This window comes from Chlamydotis macqueenii, chromosome 1, assembly GCF_036417535.1.
Source record: "Chlamydotis macqueenii isolate bChlMac1 chromosome 1, bChlMac1.mat, whole genome shotgun sequence".
In the NCBI taxonomy this organism is placed as follows: domain Eukaryota; kingdom Metazoa; phylum Chordata; class Aves; order Otidiformes; family Otididae; genus Chlamydotis; species Chlamydotis macqueenii.
This window is the reverse complement of record NC_141556.1, coordinates 199,294,724-199,317,766: the sequence shown is the minus strand read 5'-3', so window position 1 is coordinate 199,317,766 and position 23,043 is coordinate 199,294,724. Positions and strand designations below refer to the sequence as shown.

The 23,043-nt window shown below is 35.2% G+C and overlaps 1 protein-coding gene across 1 annotated transcript in view; it reads left to right on the top strand.

The window, feature by feature from the left end:
• AASDHPPT (aminoadipate-semialdehyde dehydrogenase-phosphopantetheinyl transferase) overlaps window positions 1-23,043 on the top strand; it is a 33,304-nt gene that overhangs the window by 918 nt on the left and 9,343 nt on the right. Inside the window, exons 2-4 of the mRNA XM_086742499.1 lie at window positions 278-503; window positions 19,691-19,812; window positions 20,334-20,495. Coding sequence (XP_086598625.1) covers window positions 278-503; window positions 19,691-19,812; window positions 20,334-20,495 — 510 coding nt within the window. The remainder of the gene's footprint in view (window positions 1-277; window positions 504-19,690; window positions 19,813-20,333; window positions 20,496-23,043) is intronic.

Below are 23,043 nucleotides of genomic sequence, written 5' to 3'. Positions count from 1 at the left end.
TCTAGGCTGGAACTGCTTTTTATTGGGTGTTGTGTTGCCTCTGTGCTGACTGATAACAAATGTATTTTGTACTCTGGTCTGATGAACTCTTTTGGTTAAATTTACTTGACAGAGGCTTTTATAAACAGGAGAAATTAAATGATAAGGCTAAAATATACTCCTACTTTGTATCGGCAATAATAAAGCCATGTTTTATTGGGCAGGTGATTTTCTAGCAACCACAGATACTTTGCACGTAGCATAGTACTCTATGAATCACATCCATTTTATTTCATAGGCTGGTCGTCTGCTGATACGGAAGTTAATTGCAGAAAAGTTGCGTATACCTTGGAATGAAATACACTTGCAAAGGACATCAAAAGGAAAACCTTTCTTGGCAAATGATGTATTTGATATCTGTTCAAATTACAACTTCAACGTCTCTCATCAAGGAGATTATGCAGTTCTTGCAGCTGAGCCTGAGCTTCAAGTTGGCATTGATATTATGAAGACTAATTTACCAGGTAATGCATTATGGTGACCAAAGCGGATTCTGTAGTGTTTAAGTGCTGAGCATTCTCCAATGAACCAATCTGTGTCCTAGAAATTTAGTGTAATTAGAAGACACTGAATGAGTGTATATGTATTTGCTTTTTATTATTATTATTGTTAAATGCACTTCTCACTGTTTATTTAGGGTTTTCTGTTATGCCAGGTATGGATATATTTCCAGTGTAGAAAAGTGGAACCCTGGAAAAAGCGGAACCCTGGAAAAATAAGGCCGTGAATCCTGCTATGCCATTGGCAGGACCAGCATCTGCAGATATTTTAATTATGGGTTTGCTGTCTGTTAGGTAGAAGCAGGGACAACTTTCCCGGTAGGGACAGTGGGATCCGTCCCCGTGAGAACTTTATAACCTGTGAGTGTTACTCCCTTGTCCCATAAGTGTGGACATTGTATGTGTCAGCACCAGGCCCAATCCTGTAGCAAACTGCCGTTGAAGATTTGCTATGAGTGTGCAGAAGTCCTCACTGAGTAGAAATCATGAGGGGAAAACTTGAGGTGCCCCTGGTAAAAGACTAAACTTCACCAACTTTAGTTGTTGGCTATTTATTTGTATGAAATGTTGTGCTAACCTGACTGTATTAGTGAACTTCAGGAGCCAAATTATAAATGAGAATTGTAGCAAAGTCTATTTAAAAATAGCAGTTTTATGGAGATCATGTAGTTCACAAATGTTAATTGATGTATGACTAGGTTAAAGGAGAAACATACTGGGATTTACAGTTTACTGGAAATTTTTTTTTTTGTGACTCTTCCTCAAATGCTTAAACAGATATTACAGTAATAGCTGTGTTCTTAGAAAATCTCTCTTCACAGTCTTCAGTTTGCCCAGCATTTTATGCTACAAAATAATTTGTGTAGTAAGGTAAAGATTCAAATAAACCCTAATTGGATAACTTTCTCTCCGATCATTTTACTTTCAATTATTAATTATTGTAACAAGTATACATCTTTGGATTGGTAAAATGCCTATATGCTGGGGAGGCAGAGTGATGCTGTACAAACACTGTAGTGGTAGATAAAATATTGGTGTGGTATCCACACTTTTTTAGGTGTAGATCTAAAATGCAGTGCCGTACAGGCTGCTATGAAAAAAATTAATGTCCAGACCTGGTACCCCTCGAAACACTTCAGCAGCACTTGCCATGGGCCTTACTACAAAACTCCTTCATTGCTCATTTTTAAAAGCTTTCCTGTTTCAGCAAGTAAATAGTGAAAGTAAAAAGGTTCAAACATTCTTTTTTGTATTTTAAGCTTTTATTGGGAAATGAAAAATTGAAAGTCATTTATATATGCCATATATGGAGCCAGGGATATCTTGTATCCTTTTCTGGCATTTTATGCAGGTGGAAATGCAGCTGACATTTTAAAGATGTGTCCAGCTGACAAATCTTACGAAATGTGTTAAAGTCTCCTTCTGAAAGTAGGAAATAATTGTGAAGAGTAGAGGTTTAACTTTGCATTTAGATTTAGAAACCTGTATTTATATTATTTCTCTATTTCTTAATATAAAGCATTCAACTTTATAAGGGAATATATTCATCGTTCTTTTCCAGGTAACAGAAAAAAAATCTTTTAACTTCAATATTAGCTGGCTTTATTTAAAAAAAAAAATCTCGTCTCTACTCTTTCCTTTCTCTTGTATTTTTTAGTTATTTATTCACTATTCTTTTTTCATTTCCCTCACGCTGGATCACTGAAGCAGTGGGTAACTCGGCGTCCATTGATCTATTGTTCATTCTGTAGGCAATGTCAGAACAAATCAAGGTTCTTCTACCTGGTGTCTGAGTGTATTCTTCATTCAGTGTCCCTAGTCAGTGCTGTCATAAGAGGAGTGGAATCAAAGTTAGCCTGTCAGTATATATTGTCATATTGTCGCTTACTCTTAATTATGTCAACTTCAACAGGCTAAACTTAGGGAAAAAATATCTTGAGTTCATCCTATCAATTATGTTTTGGTTTCTATTGTGCTTCTGTCACATAGCGTTTTGATTGCCTGTCCTAGGGTTTCCAAATAACAACATGAAGCTGAAGTTTAAAGTAGGATTTGGTATCAGGGAAAGAGTTTAACTTTAGCAGAAATGTAGGAAAAGCAGTGAAACCTAACTCAATTTTTAGTTAAGTAAAACCAGGATTAGATACAACATTCAGTTCTTAACTTCTTCAGTAGCAAGAGAGGCTCCTGCTGACATGTCCTAGAGCTGTTGATGGTGGCAGTCATGACCTCTTACCATAAAGCAAACACTGCCACATCCCCCTGGGCAGCTGCACTCAGCAGCTCTGTCAGTTTAATTTGTGAGTATAAGCTGGTGAGATTAAGTAACACTTTCAGATGTCACACAAGCAGGCTTCAGTGTTTTTGCCCATACAAAGAAAAATTGTGGTTATTCTGGAGATGCTTATGAATTAAAAGACTAAATGATGGAATTAAATTGTTGTAAGTGATACTGAAAAACTCTGTATTGAGATGACGAGTCTGAAACAAGCTAGTGACAGATGCAGCCTGCTAGGATTCAGAATTACAGAATTATTATCAAGATTGGAAAAGACCTAAAAGATCATCCAGTCCAACCATCACCAATACTTCTCAGCTAAATCATATCCCTCAACACAACATCCAAACGTTTCTTGAACACCCCCATGGTCGGTGACTCCACCACCTCCCTGGGCAGTGCATTCCAGTGCCTGACTACCCTGAACATGGGTCCTTTATCCACATTTATCCATGGCTACTTTATCCACCTCTCCCTCTTTCGTCAGAGTTCTGGGTATATATTAACAGAAAAAGAGGCCATTAGGCAAGTCACTGTATACACAATCTGGATTCATGATGGCTTCACAGTGCATACAGAGGAGTAAAAAAAAAAAATGCATTGTTACAAAAATTTTGGCTTTCCTTTCCAATATCTGAAGTTCCACAGCTATCGTAGTCTGTCCTGAAGTAATCTAGCTGTCGACAGCTTGTATACATCTTTTCTATCTTTTGATAAGGAGAGAATGGAATTTCAGTGCTGGTCATTATGCATAAGAAATAACTGTTGTTAAGTGTGTCAGCACCTGGTTGTGCAATTGTTTTCCACATTATGTAACTTTACATAAAGATTTGTGAATTAAATAAAAATAATACTAGGTTCCAAATTTTAAAGAGATTTTGTTTATGGCCATACATCTTCCTTTTTGGAATTATAATTTGTATTTTTGGGAAAGAAATATTATCGTAATGAAAACTTAGTAATTGTATGTGGGAAAGTGAGTCAGCATATAAACATTATTAAGGATAGAATTTTAAACTATAGTCTCTGTAATATGAACTGAAGCTAGCAGTTTTTTCACCTACAGTTTTTCTGAGAAATATTTTAGTCTTAATAGAACTGGTTTTACTGCTGTAGTATGAATATGTGAGTTTGGCTTTGCCAGTATTGTTTTATCTGGTAGTTCCACTGAGTGGTGCTCTTGCTTTGCGGTTGCTAAGTACATTATATTTCTGAGAGTGACTCCACTATAAATCTCTTTCTGTGGAATAGCTACAAGGGCAAAGAGTTCCCTGTGTACAAAGTACATTACATTAGGTTTTTAGGTGGCTTTTTTTTTTTTTTTAATTCAAATGCTTGTTTGAATACAAAGTACTTCATCTTGTGATGTTATCCAACAGAATCTTGATTGAGGTCTCCAATATTCTAGTTCTTATATTCCTTTTATTTTTCAACCAGTGAAGAAAATATGCAGTGCAAATATGCATGATATTCTCTTGCAGCTGAGAGTTTTGAAAAATGTGCTATTAAATTGTGTGCTAGCATGTAACAAGAACACTTGGTGCACATAAACATTTTTTTTGTCACTTCTTAATCTGTGCCATCTATTTCTGTTTTACTTACGTGCAATAAGGAGCCACCGTTTTCCATATTACTTTTGCTGCATTATTGAAATCTGAAAAATGAAATTACTGCAAGACAGCCTTCTTCAAAGGTGAAGGCAAGCCACACAAGAAGCTATTCTTAGCAGTGCAGATAGAGACAGTTCTACAGAAGTTCCACAGGTATGCAACAGTTTGTCACCTTTTTTCCTCTATTCAGATATTAAACCAAATAAAGTAGTGATGGTAGAAAAGGAAAATGTCCTGTTTAGGTATTGTTTGTTGTTGCCTTTCGGTTATCCGGCAGGTTATTTTTGTAGATTTAAATCAGGCTTTCAATTTACTTGTTTTTTGAAGAATGACTGAGACAAACTGATCTAAAGAGAATTTTAAAAATATCATGTAAGATTAACTCTTGCATCATTTGGGAAAATGCACGCTGTACTGTAAATTTGTTAATGGAAGCAATTGTGGACATTATTTGTCAGAGAGGTAATGCATATGAAATTATTTTGACCCTTTCACAAAATAAATGTGAAGGATTCTCACAGTGCCACTAACGCCTGTGGAAAAACTCAGCTTGTGATAGTGTATTTGATTTTTAACTTAGGGACTTTGCAACAAGTGTCAACTTGGTTTGAGTGGTGTGTGGGATGTTGATTTACCAGTCACTTAAACCCTGTAAAGTAGAACATTTTCAGAGACTTAAGAAATAATTATAGCTTAATAAAGGTTGCTTTAAGCATTTGAAAAAAGTTTAGATCTTTAGGATCAAGAGCTTTCCTGCTGTGCAAGTGGATTTTTTTTTTTTCAGTAGTGCATTTTTTTTTAGCTTAGATGGAATTACAAAGGCAAATAAATTAACAATTCATTCCTGATCTTTCATAATTAGCCTGCAGTCTTTCTTACCTATTGCTTTACAGTTACTTTGATCCAGACATCTCCAATCTCAGTGTAGTTCCAGAATGAAATATTTGACATGCAATAAAATTAGCTTTTCTGATTAATCTTTCCATTTTATGCTAGATCTGCTTATTAAGACACAAAAGGGTAAATTTTCTGCATGTGAACTTTACAGAAGATTAATTTTATCTAAAAATACTTCCTGAAATGTTTGGTTTTTTTTTTTTTTGGTGTTTTTTTTTTTTTAAGCAACCAGGCTGTTATGTGCAAACATCTGATTGTTTGAAACTGTTTTTCTCCAAGGCAAAGAAGTATAAACAGAACTTAACTAATTTTTCTGGTTTTATTCTCATTTTTTTATTATTGAGATGAGACAGTAAAAGAGATGATAGAGATCTTCAAATCAGATATATGTCACACATAAAACAGAGTATCTAGGTCCCACAAGTATAAGCTAAATACCATATGTCAGTCTAGCTAGTGGAGGAAAGCTCTTCCTCTTCCTGGCCAGTTATAAACCTTGTGCCATTTCTTTTGGTAGTCATAAACTAAACTGAGAGTTGGACACACCTACATCATATTTAAGATATTTGGCATGTCTTTTATCTAGCAGCTGTGTTCAAATTTTTGAACTTGTAATGCTTTCTAATAGCTGTGTGTCAGCTTTTGCAATAAGAATTTTTTTTGACCTGGAAAGAAATTGTTGTCCTTCAGAGTGATTTTGTCCTATTGGTGCCTTAACTTCACTTAAGCAAAGTTCTAATTGTTTTTTGTTTTACTGCTGTATTTCAGTAAATCTCATAGCAGGAATCAGCTTTTACTACAGGAGGTAATTGCCAAATTATTAGCTAATAGTACAGCTATAGATATGTAGATGCACTGTTTGGGATGAAGACACTAATGAAGGATTAGGTTAAATGTTACTTCTAATTCATTAAGGAAGTCAGAATTTATAAATATGAAACCAGATCACTTTTAGATGTAAAGTAGTGTCAAAAGAGCTAACTAATATCCTTGTTGAACTAATGAATCATAGAGGTCATATGCCCTTACGCTGAATAAACAGGGAAGAATTTCTTTGTTCTTCTGTTTGAAAATGGGAAGAAACAGCCATCCTGAACCTACTCTTAAAGAATGCATATTGTATAGCAGTTTCATTATTGTGCTTTATTTAGTCACATTTCTAGCACTATTTAAACCTGGAATTACATCACGTTTGTAAAAACACTTGCACACTCTGCACCAATGCTTGATAAACTGTGAAAGGAAAATTTGATATTATGGTCGAATCCCCTTTTTGAGGGGAAATTGTTTCTTCCTAAAAAGCCTATCTTAGTCCTTTGTGATTGTTTTTTAATAGGAAAACATTAAACCATTTGGATTAAAATAAAAACTGATAGCAAAATGTAGAACAGTAAAAATGACTTTATGGAGAATAGATATGTTTTAAATGAGGGATGGATTAAAAATTAAGAAAGAAAAAAACAATCCAGGAGCTTTTAGTGAAAATAAGAGGTGGAACAAAGAGAAAATATGAGAATACTTGTTTGGTTTTGCTAGGTTTTTTCTTTTTTTCAGAAGTATCCTTCTGCACATTGAAATTGTAGTAATCACAATGTATTCCTTAATAGATCTTTTGGGAAATTAAGTTACAAATTCAAAATCAGGGGGTAAAGAAAATTTAATTTTTATTTTTATTATTTTAACAAAACTAAAATTACTTCCCAGCTCACACTAATGACAGTTAGCTTTGGCTTTCCAAATCAAGGAAGTCTAGTAGAAAGATGTGACAGGAGGGCCAAAGTTAAGTAACTATTATGCATGTATTAAGAATTTGGTTTTCAAGGAGTTTCTTGCTAATGCTACCCATTTCCAATAGCTTCAACTCTACAGGTACATATATTTGTCACAAGCGTTGGAAAATAGAAGCCAATTTTATTCTGTGTTGTCAAAAGCTTATTTGGCTGTTACCTGTGCAAGAATGACGGTTTGGAGCTTTTATTAGTTTCAAGGTTAGGAGACAATGTTTTAGAGACAGGCTTGCAGATTTTTAGGCTAGCTTATGAAATGGTAGGAACTTATCACAAATATTTAATGTCTCCTCTCAGTAACTGTGAAAGAAATAGCCTTAGTTTCTAAGAGAAATTCTGATTTTTAAGAAGGCAAATATTTTTATATTTCCTTACTAAAGGTGACAGGTTGCTGTTGTCATGTCAGGTTTTCAGGAAAGTTTAGGATCAGGAGACTTTTCCTACTTCAATGAATAGCTGTTTTCTTGCTTTAGATCGGGTTGGTGCTGTAAGCTCTAGGGATTCATGCCTGTGTTATGTGCTGTGTTGCATTTTGATGGAAAATCCAGTCTTGTAGTGCATTAAAAAAAGTGTTACTTGCTCTGTGTAGCTTTCCTGTCTGTTTATCAGAATTGTTGAATTTTTTAATAAATATGTAGATCTTTTTCCTAGGAAACATCAATTTAATAAAAACGTAGCAAACACTTGGAGATAGTATCTACAGGAGTAGATATAACTGGTACAGGTCAATGGACCATTGAAATTCATCAGTTTTTCAGTTGTGGGCCATGTTCTGCTTTTGCCATGCTGCAGTACGTTTTATCTTCCTCTTGCATCTTTTCTTGTATGGCCTGTTGGCTGGATAAAAGCCAGCTCCTGCAGTGGCTGGTCTGGAGCTGTGCAGAAGTTGATTTGTATGTTGATAGAAGGGAGGGATGCGGGGGGACATCATGCTGAATAACTAGCTGACTGCTCTCTCTTCTCTGTTTGGAAGACCAGACAAAACATGCTGAGTTATAGCTATCAAGTGAGCCAAACAGTCTTTCAGCTGCTGGCAAGCCAAACAAATGGTTTTACAAGGGATTTTTTTAAAGCGTGTTCTTACATGGTTACTTTCACTGTTACATAGGAGAGATTGATTCGCAAATTTAAAACCCTAATAATTCTGTAATTTTGCAGGATTTTTTGGGCTTCATTTTGAAGGGGGAAAAGCGGGAAGGATGGTGTATACACAGAAGTGGGGATGTTTTAAGTGTGAAAATGATGCGAGCTACTTACACTGCATCTGACTGTCAGATTCGTGTTCTGGGACAGGCTTCTGTGCAGTGTCCTGACTTCTGCAACTGCAAGGAACTCTGTTGTTCAGTGGCTTCATTACTGCAGTAGGATATCATGATGTGGAAGGACATAGTCCCAGAGTGTGTGTGTCTCAATATGAGGACCAGTTCCACGCCAAACACCAAATTTAGAAGAGAGATCTCTCATTAGACTCTTTCAGAGAAACCAGCTCAGTTTGAATCGGCTTGTGCTTTCTAAGGTCACAGAGCTTCCTTGGTGGGGAGGGGGGTGGAAATTGCATTAGTCAAGTCAAGGAGGTGTTAGGAAATGTGAATCGTGTAGTCAAATTCATGTGGAAGGTGAAGATGACTTAGGGACTGAGAACTGGCTTTCCCCCCGCCCCCTTTTGTCCAATATAGTATTTGTATACCAAGTACCAAGCAGATCCCAATGCATCACCAGGTTCTGCAGTGGTACTAGTTTCTTGGAGATTCTTACTCTCCCTGTAATCACACTTTCACTAAAATATCTAACCTTTTCTGCTACTATTATCTTAATACTTCTATGATTCACTAGCAACCTTTAGGAATACCATATGGATAATGTTATTTTGCAGCGTATCTGATCCCATGTGAAGATGCAACTGGGTGTCATCCCCCTTGTGCTGGAATTCCTGTCTATGCATCTCCCAGCAGCACCATACATACATACGTATACGTATGTATATGTATGCATATATACACACACACATACTATATTTCTGTGTGTATACACATGCATGCTTTTTAATGTACACATATATGGATATGTGTGTGTAGATATGTGTTGGTGCATAGTTGTTTAGAGCATAGTCCAGTCAAGAGTGAAGTCTCAGTTGTTTAGAGTATAGTCTCAGACCCTGCTGCATGCTAGGCAGAGAACTGACTATTCCTACTGTTTCCGTGCTTTTATACCCATAGTTCCTCTAACCACCACCAGGTGTCCCTTATCTTTTTCCCACCACCAGGTGTCCCCGATTTTGCTTCTTTTAGAAAGTCCCTTATTTTTCAATCCCAGGGCTTCTGAGATTCGTTGCCCCCAACAGGCGTGTATGTATGCACACGTGTTGTATAGTGGGAGAGTTAAATCTGATTTCTCTTCACTGGAGGTACAAAGTGATCCAGTTTTGACATTGGATTGTCGTCCTCATAGCACTGGGTTTTTGCTCGTCTGTTTTTAAGTGGTAGATTTTCACAAAGGCTTAATTGTCAAAGGTTTCAGTTAATGTAATCCTTCTGTATGTGTAGAAAGGCCCTCTAGTACATAATTTCATAGAACGTAATGAAACGTTTGAGACATCTGCTGGCTTGCTAGTACTACTGTAGTGCAAGGCTATCGATGGTCAGGCATATATCTTGTATGTGGGTGCTGTTGCATGAGCAACATCTTGAGGTTTTTGTTGTCTTTTCAAAGAGTAACTGAAGCTGATCTAGCTCCATTAAAACATGTTGTGTTCCTGGATGTCTGTTACACTTAAACAGATCTGAGCAAGTTTGACTTTTTTGGACATTTTTTTTTTTTTTTACATCTGTAGTTGTATCCTCACAACTTGCAACATTAATGGCTTTATAAAAGAAAGTCTATGTTCATTTAGGTTTGGGGGTTTTGTGTTTATTTTTAGTGTGATGCATCATAACCTCATGAGTATTGAAAGGAAGTAGAGTTCCTGCTGTTCTGACAAAATGGAATGATTGCTTTAACTGTTCGATATGTTCTATAATGGAAAACTGATTATAATGCCATTTGCATGGGGTAATTTACCTTTTTGCTGAAATACTGTGGCTAACTAGAGCTCTGCTAGTGTGGTCATACAACCTCTTGGAAAGAGCTTAAGCAACTGAAAGATACAACCATTGACCCTGGCAAGTTAAGAAAGAGTTTCTTATTTTATTACTGCTCGTTATCTTTTTTGCTATTACTGTTTAGTTGTAAGTAAGTACATTTCATTACAAGAATTTGGGGTTCCTGAATCATCCTAGTGATTAAGACTCTGTGTATTTTAAATGCTTTTATTTTCTCTACCCAGAAGCAAGCTAAAACCATGCACTATGCACTTGCAGCCAGCTGGGATTATGTCAGTAAGCTCTTCAATGGCAAGTGTATATCACAGTTGAATGTTTGGCATAGAAAGAATATGTAAAAGTATGCTAGAGTCCAAACAAAATTTGAGAGGATCTGGCATTTTATTTTTTAATTTTCAGAATGAATAATGAAAAGCATGTATCTGTTGCAGACTGTACCCCACTACCTATCTGTAAATTGATCAATGTGAGCTATCCAGTTGATAGCTTGTGACTTTTTCTCCAGTTTTTTTAATTCGAGCCATACTTATGTCAAAATTTTGATTTCTCCAGTGTGTTTTGGAGGTAGAGCTATCTAGTCCATTATGATTCTTTACTTTCTTTTGTTTAACACTGACTATCAGGGGAGCTTGCCTAAATATTCATTGCTGCTGTTAGACACAATCACAGTAATGCATTTGAAACCTTAGCAGTTTCTCTAATATCACAAAGACTTAACAATTCTAACTGCAGATAAAATATCAAACATTATCAAATTATGTCAGTCTTTCTATGACTTTTCAATTTTTACAATGTGGGAAATGTTGAGTAATTCCAAGAAGGCAACTTCAAATTTTCTGACATTTTAAAATTCATGCTGCCTTTTTGAGGTACACCAAGATAGAACATATAATGAGTTGTTACGTGATGAGAATGGATGCTTAACATATGTATCACTGGGAGAATTGCAGGATACTGGCAGGAAGTGGAGAGGTCACAGAATGCAAATCCAATTTCCAATTCACACTAAAGCTGTGTGGGCTAATAGATTTTAAAAAAGCATGCTGTGTTAGTTTTCTGTCTGGTTCTTCTTAGTTACTCATTTATCTAGCTAATTATTTGTCTTCTGTTGTCAGCTTCTAAACATCTGTACAAGGGTTAGTTGGTATTAATAAACAATTAGGACTTGGGCATCTGTTGCAGAAGAAATGTTTTCTCTCTACCAGTTTATTTTGATTTCCTTTGAGATAGTAAAATGTGATCAAATATGCCTTGTGTCCTACACCAAAAGGGCCGTCAGCACAAGAGCCCTGTTCATCCTTTGCAGTTTGTTAATTTGCAGGATTTATAGCTAGCCTGTGTTTCACATGATTAAGTAGATCGATCTGTTCATACTTCAGTTGCTTATTTTGCTAAGTAGCATGTTTCACATTGTTGCTTGGCCAATTGATATGTATTGATTAGATATTAGTTCTTGATCACTCACCTGTTCCTTTCATGCAGTTTAAGGTAGTTAGGGATCCGTTAGCATTCTGGAATTTGGTTTTGTTTGGTTGATTTTTTTCTTTGGTTTTTTTTGTTTTGTTTTTTTTTTTTTCAGGGGATTAGTTGATCAATGAGCTGACAGTAGTAGCTTTTAGCTTTCAATTTCCAAAGTTTTGGATATAGACCACAATATAAGCAAGTTAGTTTGTATCTGACCAAAACAATTTGAAGACTGTAAAACTGGTAAAAAACAAAGTGTGGAAGGTCAGTCATCCATTCTTCTCAGTATTTTTGAGAAGACCTGTCATGGTTTTAGTAACTTCAGGTACAACAATTGCTACCTTTAAGTGTACACTGGATTACCAAAGCTGACTTATGATTGACCCAATGTTTGTAACAGTGTAAGCAAAATATCAGTATGAAAATTTCTGTATTAGCCCTATGGATAGTAACCTTCAGAATTAATAGCATCATAATTTACATGAATCTTAATTCCGATTGTCATTTATCTTCCTACAAATGCAGCTTGTTTGACTTCTTTATCGGGTAGAAAAATGGGGAAGACTTACCCTGGATTTATGTACTATTTCTAAAGCAGTTTCTCAAATAGGACTAGGGAATATAGTATGTTTTCTTATTCTTCACTCCTCCATCTTTTTAAAATAAGTATTTTATATCTAGTCTGAGATTTTGCTGCTCGACAGGGAAAACACAAAGCTGATTTTTGGTCTAGTCTTTATTAAAAATTATTAAAATACTTAATTGTCACTGCAGTAAAAAAGATGGCATTATATATTTCAATGTAAATAGTTTGTGCAAAAAATCTAAAATGCAAACACATATGCACACACGTGTATGTGCACACTTTATAGCATGTTTACTTTCCAGGTTTAATACTGTGCTCTTTTCCAATATCGCTTACTATTTCTTCTCACTCTTCCTGAAATTTTCCAGGGTATTGTGTATTTTTAATTTAATGATGAAACTTAACTTTTGCTTTAGATTTTTTTTTTTTGAAAATGCATAGAAGACAATTTTTGAAAGATTACTCAGGTTATATTTTTAAGGATCTAATGTGCTTTCAAGTTTATTAGCAGGGAATAATAGCTGTATATAGGTAAGAAATTGTTTGCCTTCACAGCTGTGTTAATTTTACACTTAATCTATTCTGTTAACTACCCTGTTTTCAAGTCTGCATTATGAGGAGATAGAGGTGTGAGGCTTAACTGTCTGTAGATTAAAGAAAAATCAATTAAAATATATATTGGTCTTGGGGATAAAACCTCTATCTTCTCTTGTGAATATCAAGCTAATTTAGACACCAACTGGAGAAACTGGTCAGAGAATTGCTGGATGCCTTTCCTCTGTTAGCTGCTGTTCCCTAAGAAGCAAGTTAATGACTGTTATGGGAAGGAGGCAAAGCTCTACATATTCCAGAGAAAAAAAAGGACTTTCAAAGTTAGAATATTGAATAGCTCAACAATGAAGTCAATTTTATTCTAATGCAAATGAGCATATAGGTTTGTATTTGTTAGGCAGTCAGGTACTTGGATAAATTGTTGTCAGTTAATTGGATATTATGGAAAGAAGCTATAGTATGTTTTGGTTAAATTTATTAGAATCTTTTAGTTGGCTCTTGCTTTTTAGCTAATGATCCGATGTAAAAACAAAAGCTGTTAGCAATATTTAGAGGATGTCAAGCTCTGTAACAAATATTTTTCAAGTGTGGAGTTTATGGCAGACTACATAAATGCTTTCAGAATTTTATCTATTATGAACAAATGCCAAAAGAAAGAATGTGCAATGGTTTGTGTAAAGGTGAGAAAAGGAGTGAGCTATAAAATCATGTACAAATGAAAATATATTTTCAACTGAGAGAGAAGAGGCAATATAATTCTGCTCAGTATTAAAAAGAATTAAAGCTTATTTCCCAGTTTCTCTTGAAAAGCAGCTATATAAATTACAAACAGTTTATTAACTCCAAGTTTGGAAATTAAGTGACATAGGCAAGTAAGAAGTATCTATACAAAGCACTGGAAATAGTTTTAAAGTTTACATTGATAGGAATTACCACATTCAAAATTTGTAGCTGTTAACTTAGATTTTCGTATTTTTTTTAATAAGTTTTATAGTAAAGTTTTGTTCGATAACTGAACGTATATATACATTTCTGAAAAGCAGAAGCCTCTTTATTAATAACATTTTATCATTAGGCTTCTATAGTAAATAAAAGTCTTGATTTTAAAATAGAGGGTAATTATGAGAAGAGATATTGTTAGACAGAACACTTAAATAATCGATATTTTAAATTCAAAGCAAGAAAACTCTTAAGTCACAGTGGAGCTTATTTTCATTAATTCTCTTGACTCAGGGAAGTTTGGTTTCATGTTTAATTAAAAGATCTCATCCCTGCCCTCCCACCCCCTTGTCGTGTTAATAACTTTCATGTCATTGGCTCAGTTTTTCCGTCTGCTACAATGCACTGTCTCAATTCCCTATAGAATCTGAATGAGCATTTTTCTCGTCTTTTTTTTTTTTTTTGAAACCTTTTACCCAGTATTTTCATAGATCTGCTCCTATCACAATCTTTTTTCTCTTAGAAAAAAAAAAACAAACCAAAAAAAAAAACCAACGAAAGGTGAGTGGCTGTTCTTTCGAAGAGTTTTGATTGTTAGTGGGGACTTGTATCTATTCCCGTAAGTCATAAGCCATCTGAGGAACAAGATTCCTGGTTTTTTTTCTACTTCTAACTCCACTTGTTTTTCAAGTCTCATATGAAAACATGTCTTATCTCTCTCATGTATTCCTAGAACCACAGAATTAAGTTTATTCCATTTTAGTGATGAGCCCCTACCTAGTTAGATGCTTGACCAATCAGATAAAAACTGCAATTTCCTGATGCTCACCAATTTAAGTAAGTAATTTACATACAATGTGTGCCCTTCAGAAAAAATATTTGTGTGTTACAGGAATCTCACTTTGTCACTGAGGTGGACAAGATTACTGTAAGTATATTGGATTTACTGGATTCAGAATCTAAATTCTGTTCTTCCTGAACTGTAAATATGATTTCAAATAAGGAATATTTGAAATGCAGTTTTGAGCATTTCAATTAAATTTTTCCACATAGTTGTATCCCCAGCTAATTTTTTGGCTCAATATTTAAGTGTTTTTTTGAATCACCCTGAACAGTAGGGAAGGAGTGCTGGATTATATTAGGAAGGGTTCAGTACTCTGTGAACCCAGCTGCGTGGCGTCTGCTCTGGAGCTTGCTAGTGTGCGGATGTTGAGAAGCACAGAGAGATCAGATGTGCAGTTTTCTACAGCCTGCATAGGGATATCTTAAAGTAATCCTTTTGCTTTACTGCTGCAAGTTAAATGAAAAACAGTAGTACAATTACATAAGTTGCAGTGAGTGTCTGGTCTTATAATTGTTAATTGAGTACACAAAGTTAGAAAGGATTCCTGGAAGTATTTGTATTATGCCTGTGCATTACAGTAAAAGCATTTGTTTCTTCAGAGAATCTGTTTTTCAAGTTTTTACTGTCAGTTAATTTTCATCATGCTTCTCCAATTCATAGATCTTTTTTAGATAATTTTCTTAGAATTTGCTCTTAGAAGTTTGCATGCTTTAAGGATTTTAGAGCATTTATGTACCAGAATTCCACCTGCATAAATATATACATGTACATTGCAGCCAAATTGCTCTTAGAAAATTGGTATAATTTTATAGAGAAGTAAGCACTGCACAAGTGCAGGTACTAAGTTCACATTTTCAGTTATTTAACAAAAGTCTGAAGGTAAAGCCAAAACCTGACTATGAGAATGTTTATCATGTTTTGTCATTTTTGTGGTGAATGCTTTGCAACTCCAGGGAAGATCCTCTAAAACTTTTAAAAGTACTTTTAAAAATAATTTCATGTGTTTGGTTGATAACCCTTATGAATACTTCTTTGTCTTGCCTTTATTTCCTATCAGAGTTCTCACTTGCATTCCAGTTTCTGTTTCATTCTGTTATGTGGTCTTTGTATTTTCCATGTAGAATATACTGTGGCCTCATAAAGATCACTGAAATATTGAGGTCAATTTTTTTTTTTTCTTTCTTTGCTTAAGTTTTACAGAGTAGGCTTTGAGATTACTAAAAATGTCTAGTGGTTTTCCTAAACTTCTCTGAGAGAAAAATATAGGTAATAGACACAGAGGAAAAATACTCAAGAAGATCTTAAAAAGTTATCATCACAATAGGAATCTCAATTGTTTAGTGGAGGACCCAAAAGGTAATTAACTGGTACTCTGTCTTGCCCTGTGCCCCAAATGATGAAAAATTAAAAGGAGGCTGGGGGGAGACCTTATCACTCTCTACAGCTATCTAAAAGGAGGTTGTAGTGAGGTGGATGTTGGTCTCTTCTCCCAAGCAGCAAGTGATGGAATAAGAAGAAATGGCCTCGAGTTTTGCCAGGGGAGGTTTAGACTGGATATTAGGATTGGAACGGGCTGCCCAGGGAAGTGGTTGAGTCACCATCCCTGGAAGTATTTAAAAGATGTGTGGATGTGGTGCCTAGGGACATGGTTTAGTGGTGGATGTGTCAGTGTGAGGTTGACGGTTGGACCTGATGATCTTAAAGGTCCTTTCCAACCTAAATGATTCTATGATCATGTGTAGACTATACCACGTGTAATCCAAAATAGCTGTTAGCTCTAAAGTACTCATACTGGAATAATTTGGCATGAAAACTCTTTGGTGTATTTTTAATGAAATGTAATTATTTTGTAAACTAGAACTTGTATTATTAATTAATTTAAATGATCACAGAAATAAGTTCCAGTGTTTGTGTAATTGTTGGTAGGTGAGTTTATTTCTGAAACAGCTTGCAAATGGGAGGCAATTTAGAAATGCAAGTTTTAAAACAGCTGAATAATTGCTATATGGGACTTGTTCCCATTCTTTTGAAGGAAGATTTTAAATTGTGGTGAGTATATTTGATGCTTTTCTGCTCAAAGTAAAACCAAAAAAGCTAACATCTGAAATAAATCTTTCTACTGCTTCTGGTTTTATCCCCTCCTCATCCCCCAGGTCATGAGATGTGGGAATGTTGAGAAGGGTTTAGTGAAGGACCAACAAGGTGATTAGAGGGTTCGGGAACTTAACCTATGTAGAACTGTTGGTGGAGCTGGGTTTGTTGAGCCTGAAGAGGGGAAAGTTCTGAGGAGGGGAATCTAATCACAGTCCATCTGAAAGACAGCTGTAGAAAAGATGTAGATAGCTGTCTTCATAAGGGTGCACAGGGACAGGGCAAAAGGCAACAGACTCAGTTTGCTTCAGGGGAAATCCTGTTTAGATTGAAAAAAATCAATTCTTTACTATAAGAACAGTAAAACACTGGAATAAGTTGCTTGGAATGAAAGACTCTACTTGACAGAGCCACCAGTAATCTAACACAAGGCTCTGTTTTCAGCAGCAGATTGGACCAGATGGTCTCTAGAGGTTCCTTTCCAACCTAAGGTTTTCCATGATTCTGTGAATCCGTGTTTCTCTGATATTCGAGCAAACATGGAGAAATGGACTAGGCAGGCTGTGGTACTGCTGGTAATTTGTGGAGAACAGTAGTCCTGGCTCCCCTAATCTGATACATTCCTTGGAGCGGAGCAACTGTGCTGTATTAAGAAGGAGATGGGAGGGGAGGGCAGTTCAGGAGAAAGCCATACCTGAGCATTCCAGAGGAGAGACATGATGGATGGCTGGAGTGTAGGGGAAAGTACTGTGTAAATTTGAACATAAGTGTCGAGGAGGGTGGCTGAACAGTTGAAGAAACCCAAGACAAAAAAGGGGTAAGTAAGGAGTGAAAAGGTGGTAGCATAGGGGTTTGATGTGCATTTGGTCTACTAAACAGTTTAAGTATGGAGTGTATTCACCATGCATGATAAGGTTTGGATGGGAGAAGGACTGACGGTGCGGGAGCCATTATACATCTCTAGGTGCTGAAGGCAGTTTAGTGTGGATAGTCTTGGGTAATCTCTGGTAGCATGAATAGTTCTGGGTTATTGAGAGCAAGAGAATTCTCTGAAAGTAATGGAGGAGGAAGGGTACATCAGGATGTTCTTGAATGTTTTGTAGTTTGAATCAGCTGAAGAGGCTCATGCCTTACCACTGTTGTCTTTAAATACTTGAGAGAAGAAAAGAAAGAAAAAGAATAAGTGGATTGTTTAGAGCAGGTGTTAACACAGTTATTTGATCATAAAAAGTTCCGTATAAACTCAGAGGGATGAAAGACGATAAGCTTTCTCCAAGTTGAACAAATTTTTTTTTGTTATTTTTCATTGTTTCAGGGAAGTTGGATTGTTTTAGTAGATGGATATTTAATTTGCCTTGGTAATCCATCAAAACATACTTGACGTTTGGTTGCTTTTCTTTTTCGGTATCATCTTTTTCTACAGAGAAAGTTAGTTCTGTCCTTAGATTGTTCTGTATCATTCCATTAGCTGACTACTGCAACAGTCAACAAAATTTCTATCTCAAGGTATTTTATTCACTTTAGTCTGTAAATGAAGTTGAAGGCCTCTCTGAAATGTCACTGCCATGTCTTGTGTGATATGTACTGTATGTCAGATTACACTTTGCAGTATGGTCAGGAAACTGTCGAAAAACCTGAGTATGTGCTTTAGTGTGACATTAGTTCGTTCAGATCAATTATTACTGCTGCCAGTACTTGTTTTTGTACAGTGCTTAGATATCTGTAGAAGACAATCACTTTATAGAGGAGAGTTAATACGCTTCTCCCTGGTTTAAGATGGGGAATCCTTGTGTAGAGAAGGGAAGTTCCTTGCCCGTAGTCACTCTCAGACTCAGTGGCAGAGCTGGGGTTAGAATCTGCATCTTCGTTAAGTGGTTATCTAGTGATGGGTTCTTAAAAGTAGTGTGGTATTGGGAGGGGAGACTATATTAAATACAACTAATATTGTATTTTTAGTAAGAACTTTGCATAAACTATGAAAAAAAATTGTCTCAATATGTGGAATCTCTACCCAGATTTTTATTATCCCTGCTAAAGAGAATAGATTGCTTTCTGCCGTCCCCTGGTTAGCCAGCCATAAGCCCTATTGGACAGATTGCATGGTATGCAGATTAAAGATATAGGCTGCGGGAGGTTAGCCAGGCATGTAATGAGCTGTAGCTTCCAGCGTATTACAGAAATGCCATTGATCAGTGTAACCGCACAGGCTGTAGTGGCTTCTGCAAAGTAAATTTAGACTGGTGGGAAAAAGTGGTGTAGCCCCTGAAGAACTGCTGCAGTGCTACACAGCTGGGCTTATTTTTAGAGGAGGCTTAAATTTAATTTAAGGATTTGAAGGTATGGTGGTTTGGTTGGTGGTTTTTTTCCTTGATACCTTTCTCACTGTGCTTACGGGCATCTCCCTACCTCTGTTCTTCTTGCAGAATAAATCCGAAAGACTTAATATGTATGTGATAAATTTGGGAGATTGTATTTCTACATGTGCTAGAAGTGTTTGTTTCGTATCCCAGCATCCAAGGGCAGGAGGCAGAACAGCTTGATGAATTCTGACAAACAGCATGCTGTTTTATAAAATGCTACTAGATCAAGCTGTCAGATGTCAAAGACTGTGTATGCTGCTTTTGTAGCTGAATATATTTTTTAATATAAAATCAGCACTAGTTAAATACTTTCTTTTTTAGAGAATGCTGAAAATACATAATATGCTTGATTTTTATTTCACATTTTTAATGCAGTAATTCTGCTATAGCAATGGGTTTTGTTTGTTTTGTTTATTGGGTTTTTTTGGTTTTTTTTTTGTTTTTTTTGGTTTTTTTTTTTACTGTGTCCTAAACAGTTATCAGCATCACTACTTCAAGGCTATGTAAATTCAGGTTGTAGAGCAGGGTGGGTTCATAAATTTTTTTTCTAATGAGTTTTTTCTAAAGCATTAACATGAGGTAATTCATTTGCTTATTATTACTACTCTGTTTAAATTTCTGTAAATACCTCTTTCTAATTTATAGGCAGCAGCTCAGTTCCAAATTTCTTTCACATCATGAAGCGACAGTTTACTGAAACAGAGTGGAGTGTAATCAAGTCTATGGGTAATGAATGGATGCAGTTGGATATGTTTCATCGGTACTGGGTAATACTTTTTTTTTTTCTATTTAAAGACTGCAATGCTATAACCTGCACATTCTCTTTTGATACATATTGTCATTAATTTTCATTATGGGAAAATTGTATATTTTTTATAGTTACATGTTCACGTGGAGATAATGTTTTAATGGATTTTATATTTTAGTGATTTTTTTTTTTTTTTTTTTTTTTAATGTCAGAATAACTTTGAGAACCATAGTGCAGCTGATATTTCTAGAAGGATGTTTGAGTAGTTTTAAACACATACCCACAACAAGGTAAAGGATTCATACCTTTATGTGCCACTAGGTAATTCTGGTTGCATGTTCGTTATAATGCAGCAAGTTAGGCTAGGTATTAACAACGTTAGTAACTTTTTCTGTTGATGATTGCATCAGTCTACCCTCGCATTGACAGTAGTATATGTATTAAATTAATCTAGTCTACAATGTCTGCTCAGAAGTAATGTTTATAGAACAGTTTGAAAAAAAAGCAGTATGAATAAAATACCTTTATTCTGTGTTTTAGGCCTTAAAGGAAAGCTTTTTAAAGGCTATTGGAGTCGGAATTGGCTTTAACTTGCAAAGAATTGAATTTAATGTGTCCCCATTGCAACTAGAAATAGGGAAAGTGTATAAGGAGACAAAAATGCTTCTGGATGGAGATAAAGAAGAAGAGTGGACATTTGAGGTAAGAAATATTCAAATTTACTTTTTCAATAATGATAAACAGTCTCAACACCCTGTTGCATTGATCATTTGTTTTTTTTAATTGCAACTTCACACCTTTATTCTGTATAACCACATTGAACAGATATAAATTTAAACTTAGGATATAGATCTGCAGTATTTTAAAGTATTTTTGATTATAGCAAAACCACCCAAAATATATATTCATTATAATGAATTTTTATTTTTTCCGTTCCTGGAGTGTATTTCTTGCACTATATGAAATTCAGCCTAGGGATATGCAGGAGGTTCACTGAAGCATATTCAGACCTGACTTCTCAACAGGGTCTAAGATTTAAAGTTTTTCCTTAATTGATCTAGAATGAGACTAGTGATTAACTAACGCCATTAGTTAGTGTTTATGTTAAATATTTGAAATGGAGAACTGGAGAATATTTGAAATGGAGTAGTTCTGGAACTCCTGATTTTGGTCTTTGATGACATGCCTGTGGTTGATTGACTAAAATAGCCCAAAGATGATGATGTAGGTAGGTCCCTGTATTACTTGAATGCTTTATAGTTATTTGATTTTTTTTTTCCTTATTACTTAGTAATTACTGATAGAAGCTTAATTTAATTTTTGTCTGAGGAATGTCTCCTCTTCCGTACTTGCACCCCTGCTTCCCAGAGCTCAACCTTATAATAAAGCTGATTATAGTATTTCAAAGAAAGGATTTATTATCAAGTTTAATTTAAATACAAGCTCAACTGGGATGCAGTTTCACTTAAATATCAACATTTGTTAGAATTAAATTGAAAAAATATTTAGTTTTTCAGTTGCCAATCTCTAGCCAAAAATTAACCATCACTTGACTTTTTTGTCTTCTCCCAAGTTTCTTTTAATTTTGTGCCCATTTTCTTACAAAGTCTTTTTATGTTCCGTTATTTGCCCTTGAGCCGAATTCTTGAAACAATTTGTTAACTGAAAACATTAATTTTGAGAAGTCTGGAAGAGTCACTCAAGAGAAGTCGTTCAGAATCACCTCTAAGACTGCATATTGCTGGTGTACAACTCAGCTGCTGTGCTGATTTGAGTGAATTTTTTCTATCAAATTAAAAAAAAAATGTAATGACCTCACAGTTTTGCTTTTCAGGTCTGCCTGTATCATTATGATAGGAGATGATCGAAGAGAGCAAAGCTGTTTAAAATCCAATTATCACATATTTTGAATTGTCTTATTTCAGTCTTAAAGATAATCTAATTTACCAAAAACAGAAGAGAAATAAAGGGGATTTTACCCCTTTAAATTACAGAAAATATTCTCAAAACCGCTTCAGAAAGTACCATGTAATGTGAAAAAAGCAACTTAAAATCATAAGGACTAGAAAAAGATCTACCACCTTGTACTTGTCATGACATAAAGGTCAAGAGAGATACTGGTGAAGCAGAGCAAATCAAAGTTGACACTGTTCAGACACCCTGTACGTCTTCACTGCAAGAGCAAAGCCTGTTCATATTGGAGATAGAATTTGCTGTGAACATTTAAAAAAAAAATTTCTCGAATTTCATTTTAAATACCAAATAAACTACCTTGTTGTTGATTATTTGCTGTCGTTTTATCAAGGGTTTAGTTCTGTCCAGAGTGTCTTTCCCTTCCTCCTCTCTTCATATATTTTTGAGCCTGGGTAGAAGACAGTCGCTCAGAAACAGCCTCTTGTTGTTTGATCTTAATGAATCAGTTCAGCTTTAGGCACTTATTTTCACAGGGTACTCTAGAGATTGCTACTCAGATTCCCTCCAGCTGTTTTGGAAGAAGTAGGATTAAAAAAAAATACAGTAAAACTTAATTTTAAAACATAAATTTTATTTTAAGTTACATCTGCTATGTGTGTTAAATATGCTTTATTTACATAGGCAGTGCACATTTTGCTGATTTTAAAAAGGTAAACTTGTTTAGTAATAATTAAAAGTTTACTAGCCCAGTGAAGAGTGATACAGTATTTGTGTTGCTGTTAATTTAGGATGGAGTCATGATGATGATTATTATTATTATGAGTCATTCTATATGCTTCATTTACTTCCTTTGAAGAAAATAAACTTACAGAATGAAGTACTAGTTAATATTTATGAAAGTTAAATAAGTAGATCGATAAATTATAAAACTTGTCATAATTGTTAGATAAACGTAAGTTTGGTTTTTTAATATATAATCTGATCTGATATGTGGAAAAAAAAAAATCCTAATTACTGATTTGCAAAATGTTAGGTGCATTTATTACTCTTTCCTTATTGGTCCCAGTTTTGTACAGTTAATTAGAAAGAATGGCTGGATAGCACTTATTGGAATCTATATTAAGAAGGACTCTTAAATGAGGCATTTGTTTTGGTCCCTGCCTCAATTTTGGATACAACCAATTTATAAAGGAAGCACCCAATTTATCCTAAACCTCTTCTGGGGATTGAGAATCACCTGGCATTACTGCTGCTACACAAATAATTGTTTGCCTTTTTTCACAACAAATATTTGCTTGGTTTCTCTATATGCAAACACATTACTTCCAGAATATGA